This window comes from Pan paniscus, chromosome 9, assembly GCF_029289425.2.
Source record: "Pan paniscus chromosome 9, NHGRI_mPanPan1-v2.0_pri, whole genome shotgun sequence".
NCBI lineage: Eukaryota > Metazoa > Chordata > Mammalia > Primates > Hominidae > Pan > Pan paniscus.
The window spans coordinates 121,793,428-121,819,269 of record NC_073258.2 but is presented as its reverse complement, the minus strand read 5'-3'; the positions used below and the strand labels follow the sequence as shown (position 1 = coordinate 121,819,269).

At 39.7% G+C, this 25,842-nt stretch overlaps 1 protein-coding gene across 5 annotated transcripts in view; it reads right to left on the bottom strand.

Moving 5' to 3' along the window:
• Positions 1–25,842, bottom strand: part of LOC100980308 (tubulin-specific chaperone cofactor E-like protein) — a 170,742-nt gene that overhangs the window by 86,656 nt on the left and 58,244 nt on the right. For 3 of the 5 annotated variants that reach the window (XM_034933907.3, XM_003819975.6, XM_055094997.2), the window contains one exon: positions 14,564–17,394. In XM_034933907.3, the coding sequence (XP_034789798.1) occupies positions 17,076–17,394 (319 nt within the window). In that variant the 3' untranslated portion in view covers positions 14,564–17,075. Of the gene's footprint in view, positions 1–1,474; positions 1,540–14,563; positions 17,395–25,842 lie in introns of those variants that run through there. The other 2 variants (XM_057299275.2, XM_034933906.3) reach the window with 1 other exon arrangement.

Here is a 25,842-nt window from a genome sequence, read left to right as displayed (position 1 = left end):
GAAGTTAACAGTAACAAATTATGTCCTGACATGGATTTATCCTTCACGGGGAACTTTTTAGGAGTCGTGCCCAAGTGTGAATGAGGGCTCAAATTCACACTGAACTATCATCATTTGTATGGAAAGATTAATTGGTATTTTGGGCTGCACTGATTGGCCAATCTGCCTAGGGAATGGAAAACCCGTAATACCGCATGGAGGAGACGGAAAACCATGGCCAGGGAGAATGACCCTAACTTCCTCTTCTGCTGCAAAGGTGAGGCAGTTTGCAAGATTCTTCTCTTCGTGGGTGATCCTAATTAGTTCACAATTTTGAATAGGAAAGAACGGACTGTTAAATATTTTTAATTTTAAGAAGGATACAAACATTAAGAATATCTAATATGGTAAATAATACTTGTCAAATGAAAAAGAGGGTGCTAAACACAAGGGCGTAGGTTTAAACTACGGTAATTAACACTGCAGAAGCCATTATTATTTTTATATATATATATAAAACTGTTAGCAGCATGGCCTATCAATAACATCAGAGTTGCTAAAAGAAAGAATATCCCTATCCATGCTTGCCCTAAGCTGAGAATTTCACAATAAACATAGCTATGTTTCCAGGATTTTTTTTTTTCCCACCAAATAAAATGTACTTTCTTGGAGCTGGGGTAGGAGGTTGAAGTCACGGGCCCTCTTTCATTCCCGTGGGGTTTCACACTATGGTTTAACTGCTTAAATTCACCAGTTCTGGAAAAATATTAGCACTGCACAGGGGCTTGACGTGTTAATCTCAGACTTGTACTCATGTGCCACTTGAACTAGACAAACTCGCAAGGTAAAGAAAGGTGCCTTAGAATTTTAGCCATAAAAAGTTAAAATCTATGTAGACCGCCCCGTCTTTGTCTAAAATCCAAAACAACAGTAGAAAAAAACATATGTGGTCTTTCACTTACCCAGGGCAGTGCTACACAGAGAAAAAGAAGGAATCACTGAGGGGAAAAATTGTCTTATTTAAGTTTTAGATTTGGGGGCCACGTAAAAGGTCACCGATACACAAACCACTGACATCAATGCTATTGTAATTTCCTAGTTTTTGGCCGAAATAAGTAGATTCTTTAAAGTCTCCACCACAAATTAAATGCCTTAATGGAAATCAGTGATCAGACATGAAGTGCACATACACCTATCTTATCTACTTTTAATGGAAATAATTTTGCGTAATTTTAAAGATCTACTCCACTAGCACAGGGCAAGCTGGTACATACAAATAGTATTTGAAGTTAAATAAGAAAAAAGTGGGAATATAAGTAAACCTCATTTAAAGTTAACGAATTTTACCCCTGATAATAGAATTTAATTACATTTTTCTCTTGTATCTGTAGACACACATGCACCTGCCCATACAATTATGGTTCCAATAAAAGTGTCTCTTTATCAATTCAAGAGCATGCTAACTGAGAGCTTTATGGAATTCTGTAGTACTCACCTTGGTGCCGTACAAGTGCGAAGATGAAAGAGACCCAAATTCTAAGGAATGATGAATAATTCATCCTGGAATTTTAAAAAGAAAATGAAAAAAAAAAATCCCCAGCTTGCCAGAGTAAACAGAACACCAGGTGTGTTTAGTGGCGAAACCCAAGATCATCAAAACCGTCATAGAACAAATTCACATAACACATCAACAATGCTGAGTCGGGCTGAAATCCCCTGAATGCTGGCAGGTCCTCCGAAGTTCAACACTTCATGAACAAATTAGATGCCCAGAAGAAGCCAGTCTGGAAGTGTAATGAGATAATTCAAACTGTCAAGTAATTATTTAGAATCAGTGAGAGTGGTATGCGTAAAGGAAAGGTATCCCCTCTGCATCAAATAAAGTGCTGAAAACTAGGACCCAACGCTAAAGATGCATGCAGGTCCCGGGTTGTGTCTCTGCAGCAGAAACCACACCCCAGTGAGACCTGGATTTCCTAATTTTCACTACAGCTTTCCATCAGAATCAAACAAAAGTTGGTTAAAACACAATGCGTTCTACAGCTAGGAGAATTTAGAGTTTGCCATCACCTTCTCCACAGAATGGAGCCGATCCATCATTTTGAAGTATTGACCAGATTCAGGGCCAGTCTACTCTGTTCACTGACTTCCCACAGTGAAATGAATGATAGAAACATTAGTAATAAAAAAGGACCAATCCAGAGTTGGAATCACAATAAAAATAGAATCCAGCGCACAAGCAACCAATTATTAGTTCCAGCAAGTTAATTAAAGAAGGAACACAGCAAAGAGAAACTTGTTTTCGTGTTAGTTTACAATCGGTTGCACGGTGGCTTTACCCTCCATTAGGAGCATGTTTTGTCTGTGTCACTCTGCAAAGCTGCGATGAGAACACGGACGCAAACTCAAGTTAGACATCACCCAAGCATGTGGCTAGACCACGAAGTCTCCTCCTGACAGTATTCTTAAAAAAGAAAAACCTTCCTCTTATCATTTGAAGTTATCACAATTCTTCAGCCAAATTTTCACGGGAAAGGCAATGAATTTATCCTGTGAGAGTTTTATTGCAAATCTTTAGTTGTCAAGTATATATGTTGTAATTTCAAGCACATATTAAATATTAGACAGTTTTGCCGGAAAGGGTACAAAGGTTTAGCAGAGATCACACACAGCTTTAACGGAGACAGATGCCGTGCAAGTTTAAGACTACAGCCCTTAGGGAGCCGGTTCAGAGAGAAGTAAGGAGGATTCATTTAGATATTTGTATTTATGAAAAATGTCACTAACCTGTTCTGTAGAGGCTGGAGGAACTGAGTCAGAAATATTAAGCCAAATCTTGGTAAGCCAGAAAAAATTAGGTAAAACAAGAATTCATGTCAGTTCTCCTCAACTTGTTGCCAATAATTTCTGATTCCTGAAATAATGTCTGAATCTCGTACTCTTAAAACCAAAAATTAAGTTAGTCCTGCACTAGAGACAGGTAAGTGTTGAGTTGCAATCAAGTTTTTTTCTATTGATTAAGGAAAAGTAAATCTAAAGATCAGTTTCAGGATTGCGTAGAGAGGTTCTTTTCCTGAAAAACTAGACCTTTTTTTTTCCCCTTTGAAAAAAAAAGTAGATTCAGATGGAAATGTCAGGTACTTGGAGCTGAAACCTTGGGCCTTTCTGATCAGAATCACTTTGCACTGAAAAACACAAAAGAAAACCCCCCTTCTACGTTTGTACCCAAAAGAAGGCAACTGTATAATGTTACAGAATTAGCATCCACCAGCATGGGATTAAAACTCCAAACAAAGCAGCTGCCTCCAACATTTAAATGAAGTTGGTTTTCTATTAAAGTCTTTTTTTGTTCCTCTGGTTTTCAACAGTCGCCACAGATAGGCTCTACTCTATTTTTTCACAGGTATGCATGAAGTATTTAAAGAAACTTTTCCAAACTTTTTAGGTTTTATGCCCTCTCTTTTCTCTCTGATGCACCGCTCTGCAGGAGATAGGACAGGGCACTTTCCAGGCAAAATCTAACAAGGGACCTAGCGCTAGACATGATCTTCCACAAGGGAAATCTCAAACTGTGGCCTGGAAACCTTCCCTAACACCCAGTGAGGGTCACTGGAGGCAGAGGGGGAGATAAACCCCTTCTGATAAAAAATTTGCAGTAAGTAAATAGTTTAAAAGGCATGTGAATAAGAGGAAAACGTGCTCGGTTCGATGCTTCCAAGGATCCAGTAGATGTGGAATGAGCAAAACTGGCTAAGGCATAAGCTAAATCTACTATTCAAAATGTTTAAATGGAATTTATTAAGAAAGAAGTAACTTGACTGTAGCAGGAAAAAAAACTCTTCTGTACATCAATGGGAATTTAAAAATTGCTGCAAATTTTCTCTGACCAGACATTTAAATGCCAACTGTACAAAAGAAATATAATTCTGGGTTTAAGCATGTTGTCTTAAAATGGACAAGAGTGCTTGGCGAGCTAAATTTTTTCAGTTTAAATTACTCCGTGTTTTTCCAAAAACCTGTGATAATTCAGTAGGTTTCCCACATTGTTTATTCTCTCACTGGTATTATGAATCCTCCACACATATTTACTTACAGATGTTAAATGACTGCTTCTTTCCAAATGACTCACATTTATTTATTTTTCTTTGGATTCTAGGAGTGCTTAGAATGGCGTATATTTATATAACAGAAAAGCTAGTTTCTTGGGTGCCTATTTAAAATAAAATTAAGTTCAAATCAAAGACTCATTACAGAAGGATTCTCTTTGTCTAGCCTTAGGTTTTAGTCCAGTAGCCAACCTAAATGTCTTGAAGCAAAATCGCTGGCTGTGTTTTAATTAACTGCTGGTGGCATACTAATTGCTTTCTTCCTTTTTCATGCATTCTAGGATATTTATATCACAGCCCTTTTGACCCATGTTGGATGCTCCATCCTTCTCGAGACAGGACTGCTGCTCGGATAAATGCCATCTGGGCATAACCAGATACACAAGATGGTGGCATACACGAATTAGAATGCCTTTGAGAATCCGGCTGCAAGGGAACACCAGGTGCGTGGGGAGACACCAGGCTGGCTTATCACTTTGGGAAGCTGGTCAGTGAGTGTGTGTTCTGGTGTACACCCAGTGGTCACAGATTGACAAATGACAAAAATGTCTTTTCATGCTGTGTCAGCAGGAGGACTTATTTCGTTGAAAGTGTGAGGTGAGCAAAGATTTTGACAAGATTTAGATGTGGGGTACGGTGGGGGTGGGTTGGAGCTAGTTACCCAAGATAACTGTGCTTTATAAAAAAAATGGCAGAAGTTGATGCTGTTTTATAGGCAAGAGGAAAGACAGCTCAAACAAAATAAAAAAATACAGTCCTCTAAAATCAAGTAGAATGGGTTTTATTTTGTTTTTGTGTTGTTTTCTTAGGTTTTGTACACCTTTTTCTGTGGAACAGATGGTCAGATGGGAGCTACTTTGAAATGATGCAGTTATTGGCTATGGCAGACTGGGAGATGTGCCACTCAGACCCCTGTACAACAGAGATGTGAGAAGCACAGTTGGCCAACAGCCTCCAGCCCTCAGTGCCTTCAGGCTCAGCCCCAGTGCTGAAACCCAGGACACAATCTTCATGGGGCAGCCCTCCGCCAATGACCAGGCAAGGTCAGGCTACACAGTGTATCACTTTCCACTCAAAGCAGGACTCCCCGAATGGGCAGTTTTTGCTCTGGAGAGCCCTGTTGAATGACAAGGACTTGGTCAGGCACTCAAGGGAAGCAGCTCTATTATGCCAATATCAAGGCCTACCTGGGAAAAACATACATATGTGTGTGTATATATATGTGTATATAATTTATTATATATACATATATATTATACATATGATTTATCATATACACATGTACACACATATGTACATACAGGTATTTTATATACCTATTTTATATACCTAGCCTCATTTGGAGGCTATCTGGGTAGATGCCTCCAAAGATTTATTTCTCAAAACTTCTGATCCTTTAGACACATCCTACTCCACACCATCAGGAGTTAAAATTCTCCCAGCACAGGAAGACAGTAGAGAGGACTTTCCCCCACAAGACAACAGTTGCTCTCTTCAAAAGCTGCTCCCACCTTCTCTCCTGAATGCCAGGCCTATAATCTGGGCTAAGCTGCCGCATAACCCAGCCAGACACATGCTGGGCCTGACAGGAGTCTAAAGAGACTGTGCCTACGAAGGTGCTGCAGGTGCAAAGTGCCAGCACACACTGGTAGGGATGAGGGGAGGGCATACCCAGGGGGCTGGATTCTGAGGCTGCTCTATCAAGGAGGCTGGGCCATAAGATAGAACAAGAGAGAGTTTGTTGACTTAGGGGCACTCTCTAGAGCTACAGACTTCAACGTGGTGTCAAGAACACAAGGGGATGGTGCAAACGCACTCCTAGAGAAGCTTCTAGAAGCCTGGAAAAAACGATGGCTCACACTGAGCAAGGTTCAAATGCCTGAATTACCATGGCAGATGGCCGAAGAAGGGACCAAAAGGCTCACAGATGTTTGCATGATGGAATAGATACATTATGTGACTCTGCTAGGCCCACTGGACAATCATGTTCCATGGAAGGCCAGAGGACAGACGCACCAGCCACCAAAGCCAGCAGGAATATACTGCAGAGGGAGGCACCAGCATCACTAAGCAGCTCAGTAGTGGCTCCCTAATGCCAGCCAAGGCTAATGCCAGGAAAGGTGATAATGGAACTTGGCTCTGACAGCAACGGAGATGATGGGTCCATGAAGAAATACAAGCCAGGTGACATCACTCTACTGTGTGAAGCCAGGGATGTTGGGGGGCAGTCATAATTTTTATAATGACCAAGAAGATCAGAGGGGCAGCCCAGGGGCCTGATTCTTAAAGAGTCAAGGACATGCTTAATAGAGCACAGTATCCAAGGGGCAAAGCAGATAGGCAGCCAACGAAAGCACGATTTCCTCTGTATAATAATATAAAAGAGCAAGGGCCGGGCACGGTGGCTCACACCTGTAATCCCAGCACTTTGGGAGGTCAAGGCAGGCAGATCACCTGAGGTCAGGAGTTCAAGACCAGCCTGGCCAACGTGGTGAAACCCTATCTCTACTAAAAATACAAAAATTAGCTGGGCATGGTGGTGTGCCTGGAATCCCGGCTTCTCAGGAGGCTGAGGCAGGATAATTGCTTGAACCTGGGAGGTGGAGGTTGCAGTGAGCTGAGATCTCCCCACTGGACTCCAGCCTGGGCGACAGAGCGAGACTCTGTCTCAAAAATAATAATAATAATAATAATAATAATAATAAAAGCAGGAATGGTTGAGAAAGGTGGAGAACAGTGGTCCCAATAAAAAGCCATGGTCCCTGCTTGGTTTCTGGATCTGAGTCAGTTTTCAAATCTGGAATCTGTAGACTGAAAAGGTAACAGGTCCCCAAAGGGAAGGACCCTGCAACACCATGACAAATATGGTAATTTTCCCAATCTGTCCCCAAAAAGACCTTTGGCCATTTACACAAGTGACCACAGACTGAGGGAAGGAGAATGCCTAGATATTTTGAGGACTGTTATAGAAGGAGTTTGAGTTAATAATGATACCCAAAGACCCTGTTAAAGTGGGAACACATAGGGCTCAGGGAATAAAAGGAATCCTAGAAAAGCTTACAGTAGGTTTACAGGGTCTGCAGACCCCCTGGATGTTATTTTCCCAGCCCCAAGATATTACAATAAAATTAAGCTCAAATCAAAGATTCACCTAGAGAAGGATTCTGTTTGTCCAGCCTTTATTAAGGTTTTAGTCCAGTAGTGAACCTAAATGTCTTGAAGCAAAATCGTTGGCTCTGTTTTAATAAACTGCTAGCGGCATACTAATTGCTTTCTTTTTCCATGCACTCTAGGATATTTATATCTCAGCCCTTTTGACCCACATTTGATGCTCCATCCTTCTCGAGGCAAGACTGCTGCTGGTATAAATGCCATCTGGGCATAACCAGATACACAAGATGGCGGCATACATGAATTAGAATGTCTTTGAGAATCTGGCTGTGAGAGAACATCAGGTGTGGGGAGAGACCAAGCTGACTTATCATTTGTTGGATTGGGAAGCTGGTCGGTGAGTGCGTATAATTGGGATTGATGTATTAATACTTGGCACATTGGGTCTTTAGCCTATAGAGTAACAACTATCATAGTAAGGAAGGCAAATGGAAATCTCTGACACTCCCTGCCCCTACTCTGGGTAAAGTAGTAATATAAAAGAATATTGCATCCTGGGCTGTGGGGAGAATGGTAAACATTAGTGTCACTCTTAAAGAAAAGGGGTGGTGGACTCTACCATATCTTTATTGAACTGGCCAGGATGGATCCTAGAGAATGGCTATGGACCACTCCAAGTTCAACCAAGTGGTAGTACGAATCACAGCTGCTGTGCTTCAGATACGTGATATGTGGCCATTCACTTCACAAATGCATTTTGTTTTCCTGTTTGAATCAGGTATGAGGGTCAAAAATAGTTCACATCTTATGGAACAGACAGCTATATATATATATATATATATATATATTTCTAGCTTAGGCCCAGGGCTATAAGACTCCCACCTTCTTTCATATTACAATGCAAAGAGATCTGAGCCATCTGGGTACTACAGAACATCACCTTGATTCACTGCATTGACAACATCAACAGACTGGGCACCATGGGCAAGAGATGGCCAGCACGCTAGATGCCTTGGTAACACACAGGTGCTCCAGAAGGTGGAAGATAAATCCTACAAAGATTCAGGGATGCCATTTCAGTAAAGTTGTAAGGAATCCAGCGGCCAGGAACATGCTGGGACAACTCCCCCAAAGGAAAAGGCAAATTGCTGCATCTTGCAGCCTGTCTACAAAGAAATTCTTTGTTCTTTGTCAGCTTCTTCGGGTTCTGCAGGCTACATTTTCCAAACTCAGAGAAATTGCCTCAGGTGATATGAAATTAAGCCAGTTTTGTGTTGGTTTGAGAACATAAAAGAATTCCATTGCAGCTCCAGGCTACTATGCAAGCAGCTCTGCTGCTTGGGTCATGCGTTCATTAGGTCCTTTGATGTGTTTGGTGGAAAAAGATGAACTGTGGAGTTTATTGTAAACCCCAGTGGAAGAACTACCACACGGGCCCCTGGAGTTCTGGAGCAAGGTCATGCCATCTGCAGCAAAGAATTACACACCTGAAAATCAGCTCTCTCATGGGACTAGGCCGTGTGATGGAATATTTGTCCAAGAGACAGTGGTCATGTATCCAGAACTTCCCATGAAGACCTAGGTCTTGTTGGACCCATCAAGTCATGAATTCAGGTGGACCCAATCTAGCATAAGATGGAAATGACATATCTGGGACCAGTTACGAGTAAGATGCCTGAGTAGGTAGTCCAGACTCCATGTCACCTGACATAGTTGTGTCAGTACCTGCTCCCCAACCAGATCACACATATGGCTATATGTGGGAAGGTGAATATGACAAGATGAAGGAGGAGGAAGAAGCCTAAGCCTGGTGCATGGATGGACTCAATTGGTGTGTGTGTGCAAGCCTAAAGCAGACACTGGCTGGCTACATGACAGCTTCATGCGAGTGGCCTTGAAAGACAATGATAAGAGAACATCCTCTCAATGTGTGGCGCTTTGGGTGATATATCTTGTCATGCATTTTGTGTCAAAGGAGAAAGAGTTCTGCGGTTAGAATATGTACAAACTCGTAGGCAGTGGTGAATGACGTAGCTGGCTGGACAAGGGCCCAGAAAGAAAAAGATGGGAAAATCAGTGACAAAGGGGCCTGGATAGACAGATGAGGGTGGACATGAAGTGTGAAGATCTTTGTGTCATATATTATCACCCACCAGAAAACATCCACTACAAAAGAGGAACTAAACAACCAAGTCAACAAAATGACTCGGCCAGGTGATGTTAAGCAGTCTTCATCAGTGTTGGTCCAATGGGCGTGTGTATAAAGTGGCAATAGCAGCAGGGTTGGAGGTTATGCATGGGACAAATAGCAAGAACTTCCATTTAGCAAGGCTGGTCTAGCTACCATGGTCTCTGACATGTTCAACCTGTTCAACCTGCTAATAATGGAGACCAAGGTTGAAACCCCAGTATGTTACTGTTGGGGAGACCAATTGGCCATTTGGTGGCAAAATAACCACATTGGACCCCTTTCATCCTGGAAGGGTCAGCACTTCCTTTCCACAGGGATAGAGCCATATTCTGGACATGAGTATGCCTTTCTTGCCCAGGGGCCTCAGCCAGCACCACTAATGGGAGGCTTGCAGAATGCCTGATCCATAAGCATAGAATTCCATCAAAATAGCATCTGATAGGGAACCTGCTTTATAGAAAAGGAAGTGTGGGTGTGAGCCCATGGCCATGGGATTCACTGGTTGGAGTAGCGATAGTATGAGCAGAAGATGCCAGCCTCGGTGAGAATTGAAGTAAATTGCTTAAGGAGTAGGTGAAGCACCACCTTGAAGACAATATTGTGCAAGGATGAGGTGCTATTCTCCAGGATACTGTGTACACGGTGAGTCGGAGACCTTTGCAGGGTGCCGTGTCCCCAGTAATAAGACTACGTGGATCCAGGAACCAAGGTGTGAAGGCAGGAGTGGCCCTACTTGCCATTACTCCCAGTGATTACTGGGGGACTTTGTGCTCCCCAACCCCTCATCTCTGGCCTATGCAGTTTGAAGTCCTGGTTCCTCAAGAGGGTACATTCTCACCAGGGGACATGGCAAGAGTCCCGCTGAATGATAAGCTATGGCTGTAATGCTGCCTGGACACACTGGGCTCCTTGTGTGCAAAGACTAGCAGGCAAGAACATGAACCATCATCTCATTAGGAGTAGTTGACTCTGATCAGCAGGAGGAGGCAGGGCTACTGTTATACATCGGGTTCAAGGGATAACATATGGAACTCAGGTGACCAATTTTGGTGCCTCTTGGTACTCCCTTACCCAATTAGGACTGTGATGGACAAGTGTAGCAACCCTAGTCCAAGCAGCATATTGTTACCAAGGACTCAGACTATAAGGAAGTAAGGGTTGATTAAGGTTTGAGTGAAACCACCAGGTAAGCCACTGAGACCAGAGAGACAAAAGCCAAGGGGTTACAATGGACAGCGGAAGAGGGAGAGAGTGGGTACCAGTTGTCACTCTGAAATCAACTGCAGTGACAGGGGTTTTAGGCCATTTTCCTAGCCTCCCTCTTCTAAGTTTCCTCTCAGATAGAGAGGCCCACCAGAGCTCTAGAGGAGCTGCCGTTGATCATGGATGGAAAATCGGATCTACACATTGCATGGAGTGGACCGTGGCAGACACTAAGTTGCACAACTCAGATCCACCCTCAGAAAAGGGATGATTTCCAGCTACAAGGTGTACGGTTAGCCGACAGCTTCCAACTATTGGCTCCTTTAGCATCTCTATCAGTGTTCAAGCTGAGATTATGTTCTTGAAGCATTCCCAAATCAATGATTGAGAAAAGCATTGGTAAAGGGCCCTGACCATTTCTGGCCAAGGCAGGACTTATCTAATGGAAAATCTTTGCTCCAGAGCATCCTATTGGGCTGACTGATTTAGGTCTGTAGCATGGTCTGATGGTCCATCCTGCTCAACTCTACTTCTTCCCCTGTTCCTTCACAGGTGTTACTCCCCAGCAAATTTTCTGCACTCCCAACTCCACCTTAGCATCTGCTTCCTGGACAACAGAATCTGTGACATTGGTGTCTTTGATAAATTTACAAGCCCTCTACAACTGCTTTGCTTCATTGTATGATCTACCATGGAGTCCAGATAGTTCTGTAATGCAGATGTTTCTACCACTTATCCACTGATTGAATAATGTCTAACCTCCTAGATCTAGCTCATTAAGGTGATTACATCTAAGGCTATACTTACATTCTCCCTGAAAATGGTAATGTTGTCCATAACAGGATCCTCAAAATGCATGAGGTAATGGCAAAATGAAATTTAAATTTAAAGCAAACAAAATTTTAACACAACCAAGACAGTTCCTATTGTCCTAGTTGTATTCCCTAACAATGGAATAAAGCTTACATCTGCCCTCAAATGTATCAAATATTTCAGAAAACATTTTTCTCTTTAGTCTGTATTATTTGATGTCTGCTTCCCCTAGTCTCATTCTTATTTATTTAACACCTTAATTGTGTTACTTAGGTGACTAAGAAGCATTCAAGGATGACAAGTCGGAATGATCTGATGAAATGAAATTGCATTGTCTTTTTTTTTTTTTAGACAGATCTAGATCTTGCAGACCATAACAGAAAAGCTGTCTCCTCTATTTTTAAAGTAGTATTTATATTCTTTACAAGGCTCTCTCTTGAATTTTAAGGAGGAAGAGTAGCGTGACTGCCTCATCCTTTCCAATAACAAAACCTTTGATAATGGCTCCTGGAACATTAGATTATTGTTTTTCCTCAATAAACACCCATTTTAAGTTCACTTGGAACATTATGTCTCCTTGATAAAAGTCTGAGTTGGAACTGAGTGATCTCTCGCACCTTTGGCTATCTGCTGAAACCAGTTTTAGGGCTCTAGAATGTCCCGAGGTTAAAAAATAAATCATCAGTCTCTTTGGGTCACATTACTTGTTCATTTATTATTGTAACACCCATCCTGTGTCCAATATGGCATTTCAGAGAAGGGAGGGCAACAGGTATGTCCCAACCACAATTTCACAATTCTGGAAAACAGAGGGCAAATTCCAGTCTGGATCTAGAGCTATCAGCCACATCAGTGATTCTGTTACAGAGCCAATCAATTTAGTAAATGGATATTGAGGACATGTCATTTTAGTTTTTCCATGAAAAGGAAGACTAACAATAAAGGTGTGTGCTGGGGAACTTTAGCAGTCAGCACTACAGTACAGCTGTCAGTGCATGGGTTCTGCAACCAAACTGCTTGGGTTTGCATCCTGGTCTTGTCATTTACCAGCCATGTGACTTTTGGTATTACTTAACCTATCTGTGCATCAACTTCCTCACTAGTAAGAAAATGGAGATAAGAGTGTCGACCTCGTAGGGTTGTTGTAAAGACCAAACAGGAACTTCTTTTCCAGAGAAGAACTGAAAGAGAAATGTGACTTCAGAAGTCAACCTTCTTGTTTTAAATGCATTCTAATAACTAGAGGAAGTCACAGCATTTTCCAGTCCAATAGTTATTGGATGTCTTGATACATGTCTACTTTGCAGGAACTCAAAAGAAGCTCATACTAAATAGTAATTAAATAAAATGTAGCACAGAGGCTTAAATTACAATTCTTTGAAATTTGAATAGCAGGCAGAAATAATCTTAAACAGGTCATGATACTTATGTATTTCTGAGGCATTGAAAGAGAAGTGAATGGACTCTGTCTCTTAAATACAGATATAAAGTACAGTCCTTAGACTTTAATCCTTGGTGCAAGGTTAATTCATAATGGCTTACCAAGAAATTATTGATAAGCAAGCAGGGTTCGAATGTACAAAATTCTAATACTTATAAAAAACTATTTTTCTAAGGAAAAAAGCAGCCCCTGAATAAGAACTGGCAAATTTTAATTTCAACAAATGAGATTTTTCAATCTTACTCATAAAAGGTGATGCCAAATATCTCGAGAGGGTTTATCCTCAAAGGATAAAAAAGGAGTATAAACAGCATGTCAGAAGTATAAGATTTTGCTAACAGAAAAGCCATAACACGTTTCTTATGAATCTTTGTTTTGTAGTTTTCAACTCTGGCAAAATTCCAATTAAATTTGTCAAAATGGTCAGACTTTTACTAGTTTGGGCCAATCCTCCAGAGAACTCAACCACAGAACCAAGGAACCTTTTTAGCTATATAAAAATAAACACATACCTTGACCCCACACTCCAAAAAAAAAATCAGAACACAAAGATAAAATGGACTTGAATTTTAATTTTTTTAAAGATTATCTATATATATATTAATAAAAAGTGCAAAGAATAGACCTTCATGTTTAAATTATATTCTAAATAAAATATATATATATGTATATATATTTCCATTAACTGCGGGAGACAACTGGCAAGTAAAGAGCCTGAGAGAGTCCAGTCCCTCTCCACCACTACAATGGACATATATTTCAAGGAAGCACCTATGAAAAATAGTAGAGTGTTCACAACACATCTGGTAACACTGATAGCTTCTGGGTGTTCTTGAGAGCAGTTTGTTTGCATTTTCAATCTGACATGAAATGAAGGGAAAAATCAAATTCACAAACCGAAATGACATTACTTAGAACAATCTAGTATTCTGTATTCATGTTTTACATGCCCTAGAGCCTAGCATTTTCATGTAGCAAGCTACACTCACATGTGCGTTAAGCCGCGCACCTCAAATGGTGATCAGCTCTTAGTGCAAGTGCTCTCTGCTCCTACCACTGCTGGTTGAGTAACATAGCTGGAACATCTGGTTAGAACTGAATTTTCCTTTCTTTAAAAATAAGCAAAATCTTTAAAAACAACACTGTAGCATTCAGCCCTGTTATACCTAGCTCAAGTTATATTTTGGCCTTAATATTAACTGAGAAGTCTTAATAACTAGGGGTTTATACTATCTGCTGCTTTCTTACGTATTTATGGCAATGCTGGCAAAAGGCTGCAAAAACTTGATAATAAAAAAGATATGTGACTCTGGATTTTTTCCATTAAAGCAATCTAGGATATTTCAACAATTCAAATTCAAAAATTGGTTTCTACTGTGGCTTTAGCAGCCGTTCACCCACATGTAGAAAGGATCCCTTGGTTTTGATTTGGTTTTCTTTATTACTCTTTTCCTTTTTCATAACTGGAAATAATTCCTATTTTAGAAAAGGTATGTTCTATACATTGTGCCTGTAGCAACATATCAGTAATACTCGCTATGACAGCATTTTGCCTCATAATGTCAATACTATGCTCTCACTGAATCTGGACAAAGTCAATATTAAAATACAGATAAGCTGCAGACAATCAATTAGGTATAACATGTAAACTCAAAGGTCCATGGCCTCTTCTCTCCTTCTTTTAGTTCTGTTATAAAAATAATTTTGGTTACAAGTGTCTACACAGCACCAATTTTATTTCAAAAGCAGCATCTTTTCTCAGCCACCCAAATGAATCTATAAGTACACATGGTCAAATAGCCTTTTTCATTAACTTCTGTTCTGTAACTCAGACCAGTAATTGTATTACATTTTTCTCTTAATCAAAAATTATTCAGCAATTATTAAAACCATCAATTACAATGCCCTAAAAATACCCACATCCGCTGAATTAAATGAGAAGCTCCCTTTACATGCAACTGTATAATAAAAGAATTATGTCCGCAGTTGATAAACACTGTGTTCTGTAATAACAGAAGAAACAGGTCTCTAATAGTAAAAAAGCATTTCATAAAACTTTGCCATATATAAAATATCTTATTAATTGTGACCATTCCACTTATGATTAAAGCATAACATAAGTGTTTGTTCTGCCTTCTGCTGTGGGACAGTCCAGGGTCACACAACTTCAAAAAATAAGAACTCATCTGTTTCCCAGGCTGACAAAAGCAAAGGGCTCAATTACACTTTTTCTCTCTCAAACTCATCTGCACTCATGCATACATACACAAAGCACCTACAGTTTCAATCTTCATGACACTGTTGCCATACTTTTTTCCTACTTCCAAAAATCTGTCAGGAAAATGTGTTTGCAAAATAATTATTCTTGTCTATACCCAGCCTGGATCTCCATTGCTCATTTTTATGATTTTGAAAGATAAAGTCTGCAGCAGAAGGAGAATAGGCCTTATTCGTCTTTCTCAAACCCTTTGGTTTCCACCTTTAATGTTACACTGAATGTAGATTTGACTCAGTAGGCCTGGGTCAAAGGCTTTACAGATAGCAAACCTGAAGTGCATTAAGAGAATAAACATCTGCCACATGGCACAGGAAAATTTAAAAAGTAGCATTAATAAACACAACTCCTCATACAAGAAGAATTTACAAGTCACCTAAAAATTTCATAAAAAAATTAAATTTGTAGGAGGGGTAGAATTATGTAACAAAGGTCATAAGGTCAAATGCAATCAGATAATAACTGCATTCTTTGAAAAATACTTCACTTACACACTTTCTGCCCCAGTTATGCTAAGTATCTCTCAAGTCTCCCATCTGTAAACACGGTGGACCGAGAAAAACACACATTAAAGAAACGGATTACATCTGATTAACAAAGGAATAGAAGAACAAACAAAAAGATTTCCAAGCAGGTAAGGAACTAGCTTTTACAGAAAAGTGCTTTAAATGTGCTTCTGCAAAAAATATGACTTGGAGGCAATTGTAAAGTTTTGACACACTTTACTCATAGATTGGGCAGTTATACTTCTATGAGGCAACTAAATTGAAATGTAAAACAAAAGAACTGTTCAATTATGACATCACAAAGTCCCAGGGAAAACCTGGGAATAAAATCTCCCTTTGATTAATGTTTCCCACTTTTAATGCAAAGTGCAAGAGCAAGGGCTTCCAATGGATGACACAGGTGGGAAAGTCATAAGCTCTTCCCCCACATCCCCCAACTTCATTCCCCACACACACCACAGATAGTTTATGAGCTAATTCTCAACTCTCCTGGTGCACGTATCCAGGACTCTATTGAATTATTTATGAAGTCAGGCCTCAATTCCCAATAGTTTAAAGTAATGAAAAAGAAAGATATGAGGAAATATATTCAATAAGCAAAAATAAAAGAACTCTGGAATCTGACATATTTCATGTTATGAAAGTAATGGCTGACATAATGTACAGGGACATTAAAAGTGAGTTAGTAACATACAAAGAGATCAGACTGTTCTGCCGGTGCTTCCAGAATAACTGCAAGTTTTCCTGGAGTTTTCATTCTACATCTACTCTTCTTCGAGGTTCTAACAGAGTTATAGCTTCTTACTGCGTACCTGAGATTAGAATCAGGTTGAAAAATGCTTAAAACACTTTCAATTATTTCAAAAGGGAGAAATAAGAACAAAAAATCACCCAGGTTGAGAAATAAGAATTATGAACAGAACAAAACTATTAGGTAAACCACACGTCAAAATGAAAAAAAAACAGAACTGAACCAAAAAAGCCAAGGAGGGAGGGTAGCGGAAGGAAGAACTGGGAGAGAGAAGTTCTGGCCCTTCCTGTGAAGATTCCTTGTCACCCTGTTTAAATTCTCTATGAGACCCTTCTAAGGGGCTACAGTGTTCATGTTATCTTCACAAGTTCACCCAACAGTAATGATAACCAAGTGGCAGGCAAATCCCAGTGAACACAGTAAGAAGTCGGTGATTTCTTTGTCATCTTTCCTTAGAGAGGGCACATACACTGGAAATGTGGCCAATTCCACTGGCTGAGCCAAATCAATCTGTGGTAGAAAACACCCCAAAATGGCCCCCTACTCACTCCAGGGGGAAAAATATACAAAATCCTTCCCAAACCTAAACAGAACAAAACAAAACAAAAACAACCTTCTCCCTCCTAAAGAAAACCACATTAAAAACAAATGCCCTGCAACAAGTCCTTATGTGTATGTTTTTCACAAGGCTGGTAGAGGTTATTTTGTTTTGGATTCCACGTAAATTTTATCTCCATCCCTAATGCCAAAGGAATGCAATGCCCGAGAGCTGTACTTCATTTCCTCTGGGCCAAAGGGTGCTTCATGGTCAAAATAGTAGAGAAGCATGTTGCTTGTGGGTAATTGTACTAGAGTTTTTAACTGTTTCTTTAGTTCTGCCACTGTTTGGTCCAGACGAATGCTCATTTCTTCCACCTGATCGTTAAAGTGGACTTCTACTTTTGCACTGCTCTGGGGTCTTAGGTCCACTTCTGCCAAAGGCTCCAACTTCCCATATTTAGTGATCAGTTCATGATACCTAGAAGGATTAAAAACAACAACACTGTCAGCTTAAACTACTAGCACAGGTACTGTGGACTTCTTCCCAACTACAGATAAACAATATTACTAGGCTCAACATCTTTAAAAAATCTTATTCTATTACATGACTCCCATGGACTCTGTGATCTAATATGAGTGCCCTAGGGAGGCCACAGTAAAACTGGGGAATCATTTTTCCTGAAGATGGTCACTATGCCTACTGTTAATCAATTATTACATAAGAACAGGCTTAGGAAAAAAATGGAACCTAGAAAAGTAGACACTATAAAGACAATAGAAGTTCAATCTCTCTGTAGAACTTGCTTTCTTGGGTGTCATCATCAAGAAGGGCAGGTATCTAGGCATGTACCCCTTGGGAATAGATGGAAAGATGGAAGGAGGCCAGCAGTTTCTGAGGCCTGGAGAAGCCATAACTTATAAACAAAAACATGTAGTTCTTTGTTACTAATTAACCAAGCTCTTTCAGAGATGCCTTGTTTGAATGTTCCAATCTAATTTCAGGTGTAATACACAGAATTTATGGAAGAATTAAGAATACATTCTTGGAAAAAAGTGGTAAGTAAGGGATACATGTTTCTTGATCAAGGAAGGAATACAAAGCAAAAGATACCAAGAGGAAAGTGAATTACAGAGATGAGAATAGGGCCCACAAAGTCATGTTTCTCATAGAGAAAATCTTGTCTGCACTGCCAGCCCTGGAGGATCTAGATCTGATTTTATCAAGGACACTTACAAGTTTCCTACGTACCAGAAAGGGAAAAAATGCTGAAAAAAATTAATATTAGTTTTATTAAAACCAAGATACAACGAAGTCACTTTAATTAAGGATCAGAATACAAGTCACATAAAATTATCCCCCTACTTCCTCCAAACCACTTTCAGCTTTAACTCAGTTAAAATCAGTGTCATGATAGACCGCTAGCAAGACTAATAAAGAAAAAAAGAGAGAAGAATCAAATAGACGCAATAAAAAATGATAAAGGGGATATCACCACCGATCCCACAGAAATACAAACTACCATCAGAGAATACTACAAACACCTCTACGCAAATAAACTAGAAAATCTAGAAGAAACGGATACATTCCTCGACACATACACTCTCCCAAGACTAAACCAGGAAGAAGTTGAATCTCTGAATAGACCAATAACAGGAGCTGAAATTGTGGCAATAATCAATAGTTTACCAACCAAAAAGAGTCCAGGACCAGATGGATTCACAGCCGAATTCTACCAGAGGTACAAGGAGGAACTGGTACCATTCCTTCTGAAACTATTCCAATCAATAGAAAAAGAGGGAATCCTCCCTAACTCATTTTATGAGGCCAGCATCATTCTGATACCAAAGCCTGGCAGAGACACAACCAAAAAAGAGAATTTTAGACCAATATCCTTGATGAACATTGATGCAAAAATCCTCAATAAAATACTGGCAAACCGAATCCAGCAGCACATCAAAAAGCTTATCCACCATGATCAAGTGGGCTTCATCCCTGGGATGCAAGGCTGGTTCAACATACGCAAATCAATAAATGTAATCCAGCATATAAACAGAGCCAAAGACAAAAACCACATGATTATCTCAATAGATGCAGAAAAAGCCTTTGACAAAATTCAACAACGCTTCATGCTAAAAACTCTCAATAAATTAGGTATTGATGGGACATATTTCAAAATAATAAGAGCTATCTATGACAAACCCACAGCCAATATCATACTGAATGGGCAAAAACTGGAAGCATTCCCTTTGAAAACTGGCACAAGACAGGGATGCCCTCTCTCACCGCTCCTATTCAACATAGTGTTGGAAGTTCTGGCCAGGGCAATCAGGCAGGAGAAGGAAATAAAGGGTATTCAATTAGGAAAAGAGGAAGTCAAATTGTCCCTGTTTGCAGACGACATGATTGTTTATCTAGAAAACCCCATCATCTCAGCCCAAAATCTCCTTAAGCTGATAAGCAACTTCAGCAAAGTCTCAGGATACAAAATCAATGTACAAAAATCACAAGCATTCTTATACACCAACAACAGACAAACAGAGAGCCAAATCATGAGTGAACTCCCATTCACAATTGCTTCAAAGAGAATAAAATACCTAGGAATCCAACTTACAAGGGATGTGAAGCACCTCTTCAAGGAGAACTACAAACCACTGCTCAAGGAAATAAAAGAGGATACAAACAAATGGAAGAACATTCCTTGCTCATGGGTAGGAAGAATCAATATCGTGAAAATGGCCATACTGCCCAAGGTAATTTACAGATTCAATGCCATCCCCATCAAGCTACCAATGACTTTCTTCACAGAATTGGAAAAAACTACTTTAAAGTTCATATGGAACCAAAAGAGAGCCCGCATTGCCAAGTCAATCCTAAGCCAAAAGAACAAAGCTGGAGGCATCACACTACCTGACTTCAAACTATACTACAAGGCTACAGTAACCAAAACAGCATGGTACTGGTACCAAAACAGAAATATAGATCAATGGAACAGAACAGAGCCCTCAGAAATAACGCCGCTTACCTACAACTATCTGATCTTTGACAAACCTGAGAAAAACAAGCAATGGGGAAAGGATTCCCTATTTAATAAATGGTGCTGGGAAAACTGGCTAGCCATATGTAGAAAGCTGAAACTGGATCCCTTCCTTACACCTTATACAAAAATCAATTCAAGATGGATTAAAGATTTAAACGTTAGACCTAAAACCATAAAAACCCTAGAAGAAAACCTAGGCATTACCATTCAGGACATAGGCGTGGGCAAGGACTTCATGTCCAAAACACCAAAAGCAATGGCAACAAAAGCCAAAATTGACAAATGGGATCTAATTAAACTAAAGAGCTTCTGCACAGCAAAAGAAACTACCATCAGAGTGAATAGGCAACCTACAACATGGGAGAAAATTTTCGCAACCTACTCATCTGACAAAGGGCTAATATCCAGAATCTACAGTGAACTCAAACAAATTTACAAGAAAAAAACAAACAACCCCATCAAAAAGTGGGCGAAGGACATGAACAGGCACTTCTCAAAAGAAGACATTTATGCAGCCAAAAAACACATGAAAAAATGCTCATCATCACTGGCCATCAGAGAAATGCAAATCAAAACCACTATGAGATATCATCTCACACCAGTTAGAATGGCAATCATTCAAAAGTCAGGAAACAACAGGTGCTGGAGAGGATGTGGAGAAATAGGAACACTTTTACACTGTTGGTGGGACTGTAAACTAGTTCAACCATTGTGGAAGTCAGTGTGGCGATTCCTCAGGGATCTAGAACTAGAAATACCATTTGACCCAGCCATCCCATTACTGGGTATATACCCAAATGACTATAAATCATGCTGCTATAAAGACACATGCACACGTATGTTTATTGCGGCATTATTCACAATAGCAAAGACTTGGAACCAACCCAAATGTCCAACAATGATAGACTGGATTAAGAAAATGTGGCACATATACACCATGGAATACTATGCAGCCATAAAAAATGATGAGTTCATATCCTTTGTAGGGACATGGATGAAATTGGAAACCATCATTCTCAGTAAACTATCGCAAGAACAAAAAACCAAACACCGCATATTCTCACTCATAGGTGGGAATTGAACAATTAGATCACATGGACACAGGAAGGGGAATATCATACTCTGGGGACTGTGGTGGGGAGGGGGGAGGTGGGAGGGATAGCATTGGGAGATATACCTAATGCTAGATGACGAGTTAGTGGGTGCAGCGCACCAGCATGGCACATGTATACATATGTAACTAACCTGCACAATGTGCACATGTACCCTAAAACTTAAAGTATAATTAAAAAAAAAAAAAAAAGAAAGAAAAAAAAAAAAAGAAAGAGGTCTATAAATTTAGGGGAAAGAATGTTTACCAGTCATGTACACTATGCCTAGGATTATACTCTTGAATTCATTGGTCCCTTAAGTAAACGTTGGTGATTGATTTACAAATATAGTAACTGAAATCAATGGAAGATACATTTGAAATATAATTCTAATCACATATGTACATGAGATAATTTTACAAACGGGACCTCATGCCTGTCACATGGATTAAGTTCATTAATGCCAAAATGTGAGATAAATTATTTCTATACCACATTTTCCTATAAATGGCCAAGAAAGGTTTAAGGTAAACTAATGCTTAGGCAAGCTATATTTGTCAGAAATTTCTAAAGGATAATTCTTGCTCCTTCAATTTAACAATAAGAAAGGAGAAGAAAAGAAAGAAAAGGAGAAAGCAAAAGAAAGGAGAAGAAAGGAAAGGAAAGGAGAAAATCTATTTGAATTATTTAGAGAACATCCTGTACTCTCTTTAGATCCTATGTATTCAGTTTTGTTTCACTGGTGTTCTTTATTGTTTTGTTTCTTTATTATTTCTGATTTTGTAATAAATGGAGGGTAAAATACAAAAAAAAAAAAAATCAGTGTCATACTAAGGTTTGTGGGTGCATTAAACATACAGTAAGACCACTGTGGCCAGGTGTGGTGGCTCACAGCTAGAATCCTAGCACCTTGGGAAGCCCAAGGGGAAGAATCACTTGAGCCCAGGAGTGTGACCAGCATGGACAACATAGCAAGACCCCACCTCTTAAAAGAAAAAAGAAAAAAAAAAGATTGCTGTGCTTAGAGATGGAAGTAATCATTTCCAATAAGTGGAATAACAGGGAATAGTAAAAATAGCCCTGGCTCTGTCTTCAGGGTCTTGACTCCATTTTATAATTAGCTGTGTGACTTGGCAACTCACTGTCTTTTTGGATCTCAATTTCCTCATCAGTAAAATTAGGAATAATTTCTGCCCTTCCTACTGTATAAGACAGTCATAAGAACCAAATAAAATAACAAATGAGTAAGCACTTTGTAAATTCTATGTTCATAAACAAATAAAATATTTACATTATATTACTGCTGCTCTGAAGCTTATTTTAAAGCACACACAACCATTAAAAAATATAAGATTGCCAGGCACGGTGGCTCACGCCTGTAATCCCAGCACTTTGGGAGGCCAAGGTGGGCAGATTACGAGGTCAGGAGTTCAAGACCAGCCTGGTCAACATGGTGAAACCCTGTCTCTACTAAAAACACAAAAAATTAGCCAGGGGTGGTGGTGCGCGCCTGTAGTCCCAGCTACTCAGGAGGCAGAGGCAGAAGAATCGCTTGAACCCAGGAGGTGGAAGTTGCAGTGAGCCGAGATTGTGCCACTGCACTCCAGCCTGGGTGACAGAGTGAGACTCCGTCTTAGAAAAATAATTATTATTATTATTATAATTATATATATGCATATATATACACGTACATATATATGCATATATATATATACACGTACATATATATATATATACACGTACATATATATATATATATATATGATTGAAATCTACTTAGGTGGGACTTCAGGATGTAAGGATTTTAGCAAAGGCAAATAAAACAAAACAAAGCAAAACAAACAAAGACAAAGCTGCCAGGACTTGAAATTTTCCAAGGCTCCAAACTGAAAAGGTAAATGATTCAAAGTCTAGGGGTATCTTTTCCCCACCCCATATCCTAGTATATGCCTTCAAATAACTGAAACTAGGTTATGAAAATTTAACAAAATCTCAGAAAAGACAGCAGAACCCAGTGGTCAAATAAGAACTGAACCCAACTCTAGAGATGTTTTACCTTCAGACTATGGAAAAGTAAAATTGTAATACCCTAGCTCTCAAATTTTGCCTAGGAGTAACAAAAGAAACAATGTCAAAGTGGACAAAGAGAATTTACTCATACTACATTTCAACAAAGAGATGACATGAAGACAAGTGACCACTTCAAGCACAAGCAAGATGATGAGACACAAAATGGCAACTGAGCGCATATCACAGCAAAAAGAATAAAGGAGAGGAACACATAATAAGTAAAAGACAGAGGCAGAACTCAATTTGAAAGAAAACACAACTGAAGAAAAAGAAAACACTCCACAAAACTCAGAAGTCTAGAAATTAATAAGTACTTGAATATAAAAACCAGCGCTCAAAGACAAATGATAAACTGCAGAATGAGATGAAAATGGAGACTGCAGAGCTAAAGAAACAAACTGAGGAGCAAAACACCACCACCACAGACCCAAATAAATGAATCAGAAAGAATGGCCCAAAATTATTATACCTAACCTAGTGCTTTGGTTTGAATGTGCTCCCCCTCACCAAGCTCATGTGCTGGAAACTTAATACCCAGTGCAACAGTGCTGACAGGGGGCACCTTTTAGAGGTGACTAGGTCACAAGGGCTCTGCCTTCATGAATAGATTAACGCTGTTATAGAGGGAGTCCGCCAGTTATCCTGGTAAAAGTGAGTTCAGCCCTCTCTTGCTCTCTTGTCCTTCCTCCTTTCATCATGGGATGATACAGTAGAAAAGCCACAGCCAGATGCTGGCACCCTGATATTGGACTTTCTAGCCTGCGGAACTGAGAAATAAATGTATTTTCTTTACAAATTACCAAGTCTGTGGTATTGTTATAGCAACACAAAATGAACTAAGGCACCAAGTTTTTTTTCAAAAATAAATTTAACAAGCAGATATTCTAAAATGAGAAATAAGAAACAGAGCACCATGAGTCCTTCTGGTAAAAAACAAAAACAAAAACAAAACCCCACTACTCAACAATGAGATTAAAGAACTAGGGATAAGCCCTGAATCTAAATATAAAACTAAAACATAGTAACAACTGTATACTCCTAGACTCATTTATACTTGACATTATAGCCAATTGAATTAATCTCAACCATAAACATATTTGTAAACAAAATTATGACCTACATTCAGAAATTAGCCTACCTTCCATAAATGGGCAGGTACATCTAAAAATTAAATGACCTATAAATTCAGACACTCTGAAGTCTCAGTTTTCTCAAAATCAATAGGTTCAACAATAATTGCCACTCCCCAACTGTGTTCTCTTCTAGTCTTTCGTATCTCAGTAAGTGGCACTGGAAACTATCTAATTATCCTAGCCAGAAAGTGAACAGTCATTCTTATTTCTTTCTCTCCTATCTCTTCTCCAATTCAATCAATTCAATCAATTACCACATTCAATCAATTACCACATCCCACTCATTATCTTCCTACGTATCCCATGAATCTATCTGCATTTCTCTTGTTCACCCACCTCACAAATTCAGACCACTATAATTAATAACCTAGATTGCTACAATTTTTTGTGGCTGCATAAACTAGATGAGCTTTCTCAATATCTGTTTCAACCTCCTCCTGGTAGGCCTTCCTGTACTACCAAGACTGAAAAGCTGAAAAATACATTTCCCACACTCTCTTGCCAATGAGATTTAGCTTCTATCAGTCACAGCCCTGGAGAGAGGCAGTAGATCTAGTAGATAGAGTATGGAAACAGTTTGGGTAGAGGCTTCCAAATGACTAGATCACACAGTTCAAGCAGTCTGTTTCTAGAGTCAAGGACCCCAGCAGCAGCTTGCTGATCTCCATATCACAGCTAAAGTGGTGTGATCAGCACCAGGGACAGCAGCTTGCTGATTTTCCCTTTCCCTGATTCCTTACAAAGGTGAGCAGTGCCCTTGGTGGGCCAGTTCCATGGTACTACTCTAGAGTCAATCCTAGAGAGGAGGCCTAAGTCTGCTCCTCCAGCCCTTCCACAGATTTTGTAAGCACTTTATTCACTGTATGAAATCCCTTTCTTCTTAAAATAGCTGATGGCTTTCCATGACCACAGGGTGGCTTCTTAAAATAGCTAATGGCTTTCCATGACCTCAGGGTGGCCCCAAGACAATCCTTGTCTTTATGATAGCCACAGGGTTTGTTATAAAGTACAAATTGTATCACATCACTCCTCTACTTAAAATCACTTAATACCCATCAAAATAAAGTCCTAACTCTTCAACATGATTGTGGTAAGCAGAATTTTGGCTCCCATATCTGGGTAGGCCTAATCTAATCATATGAGCCTTCAAAAACAGAGTTTTTCCAACTAGCAGCAAAAGAGGAAGTCAGAGAGACTCAAAGCACCAGAACCTGACACACCATTGCTGGTTTGAAGATGGCACACATGAAAAGTGTAAGAAAGAAGAGAATTCTGCCACCATTCTGACTGTACCTGCAAAGAGATTCTCCTCCAGAGCCTCTGAGATAGAAAACAGCCCTGCAGACACATTGATTTTGGCCTTGTGAGACCCTAAGCAGAGAACCCAGCTGAGTCACACTGTGCCCAGACTTCTGTCCCACAGGACTGTGAAACACTAAGTAGGCATTGCTTTAAGCCATTAAGTTTATAGTAATGTGTTATAGCAGCAATAGAAAACGAATACAATAAGCATAAAAAGCCCTCCATGATCTGGTTCCTTCATAACTTTTCAATCTTATTTTGTGTCATCACCATTACCATTTTCTGCACCTTC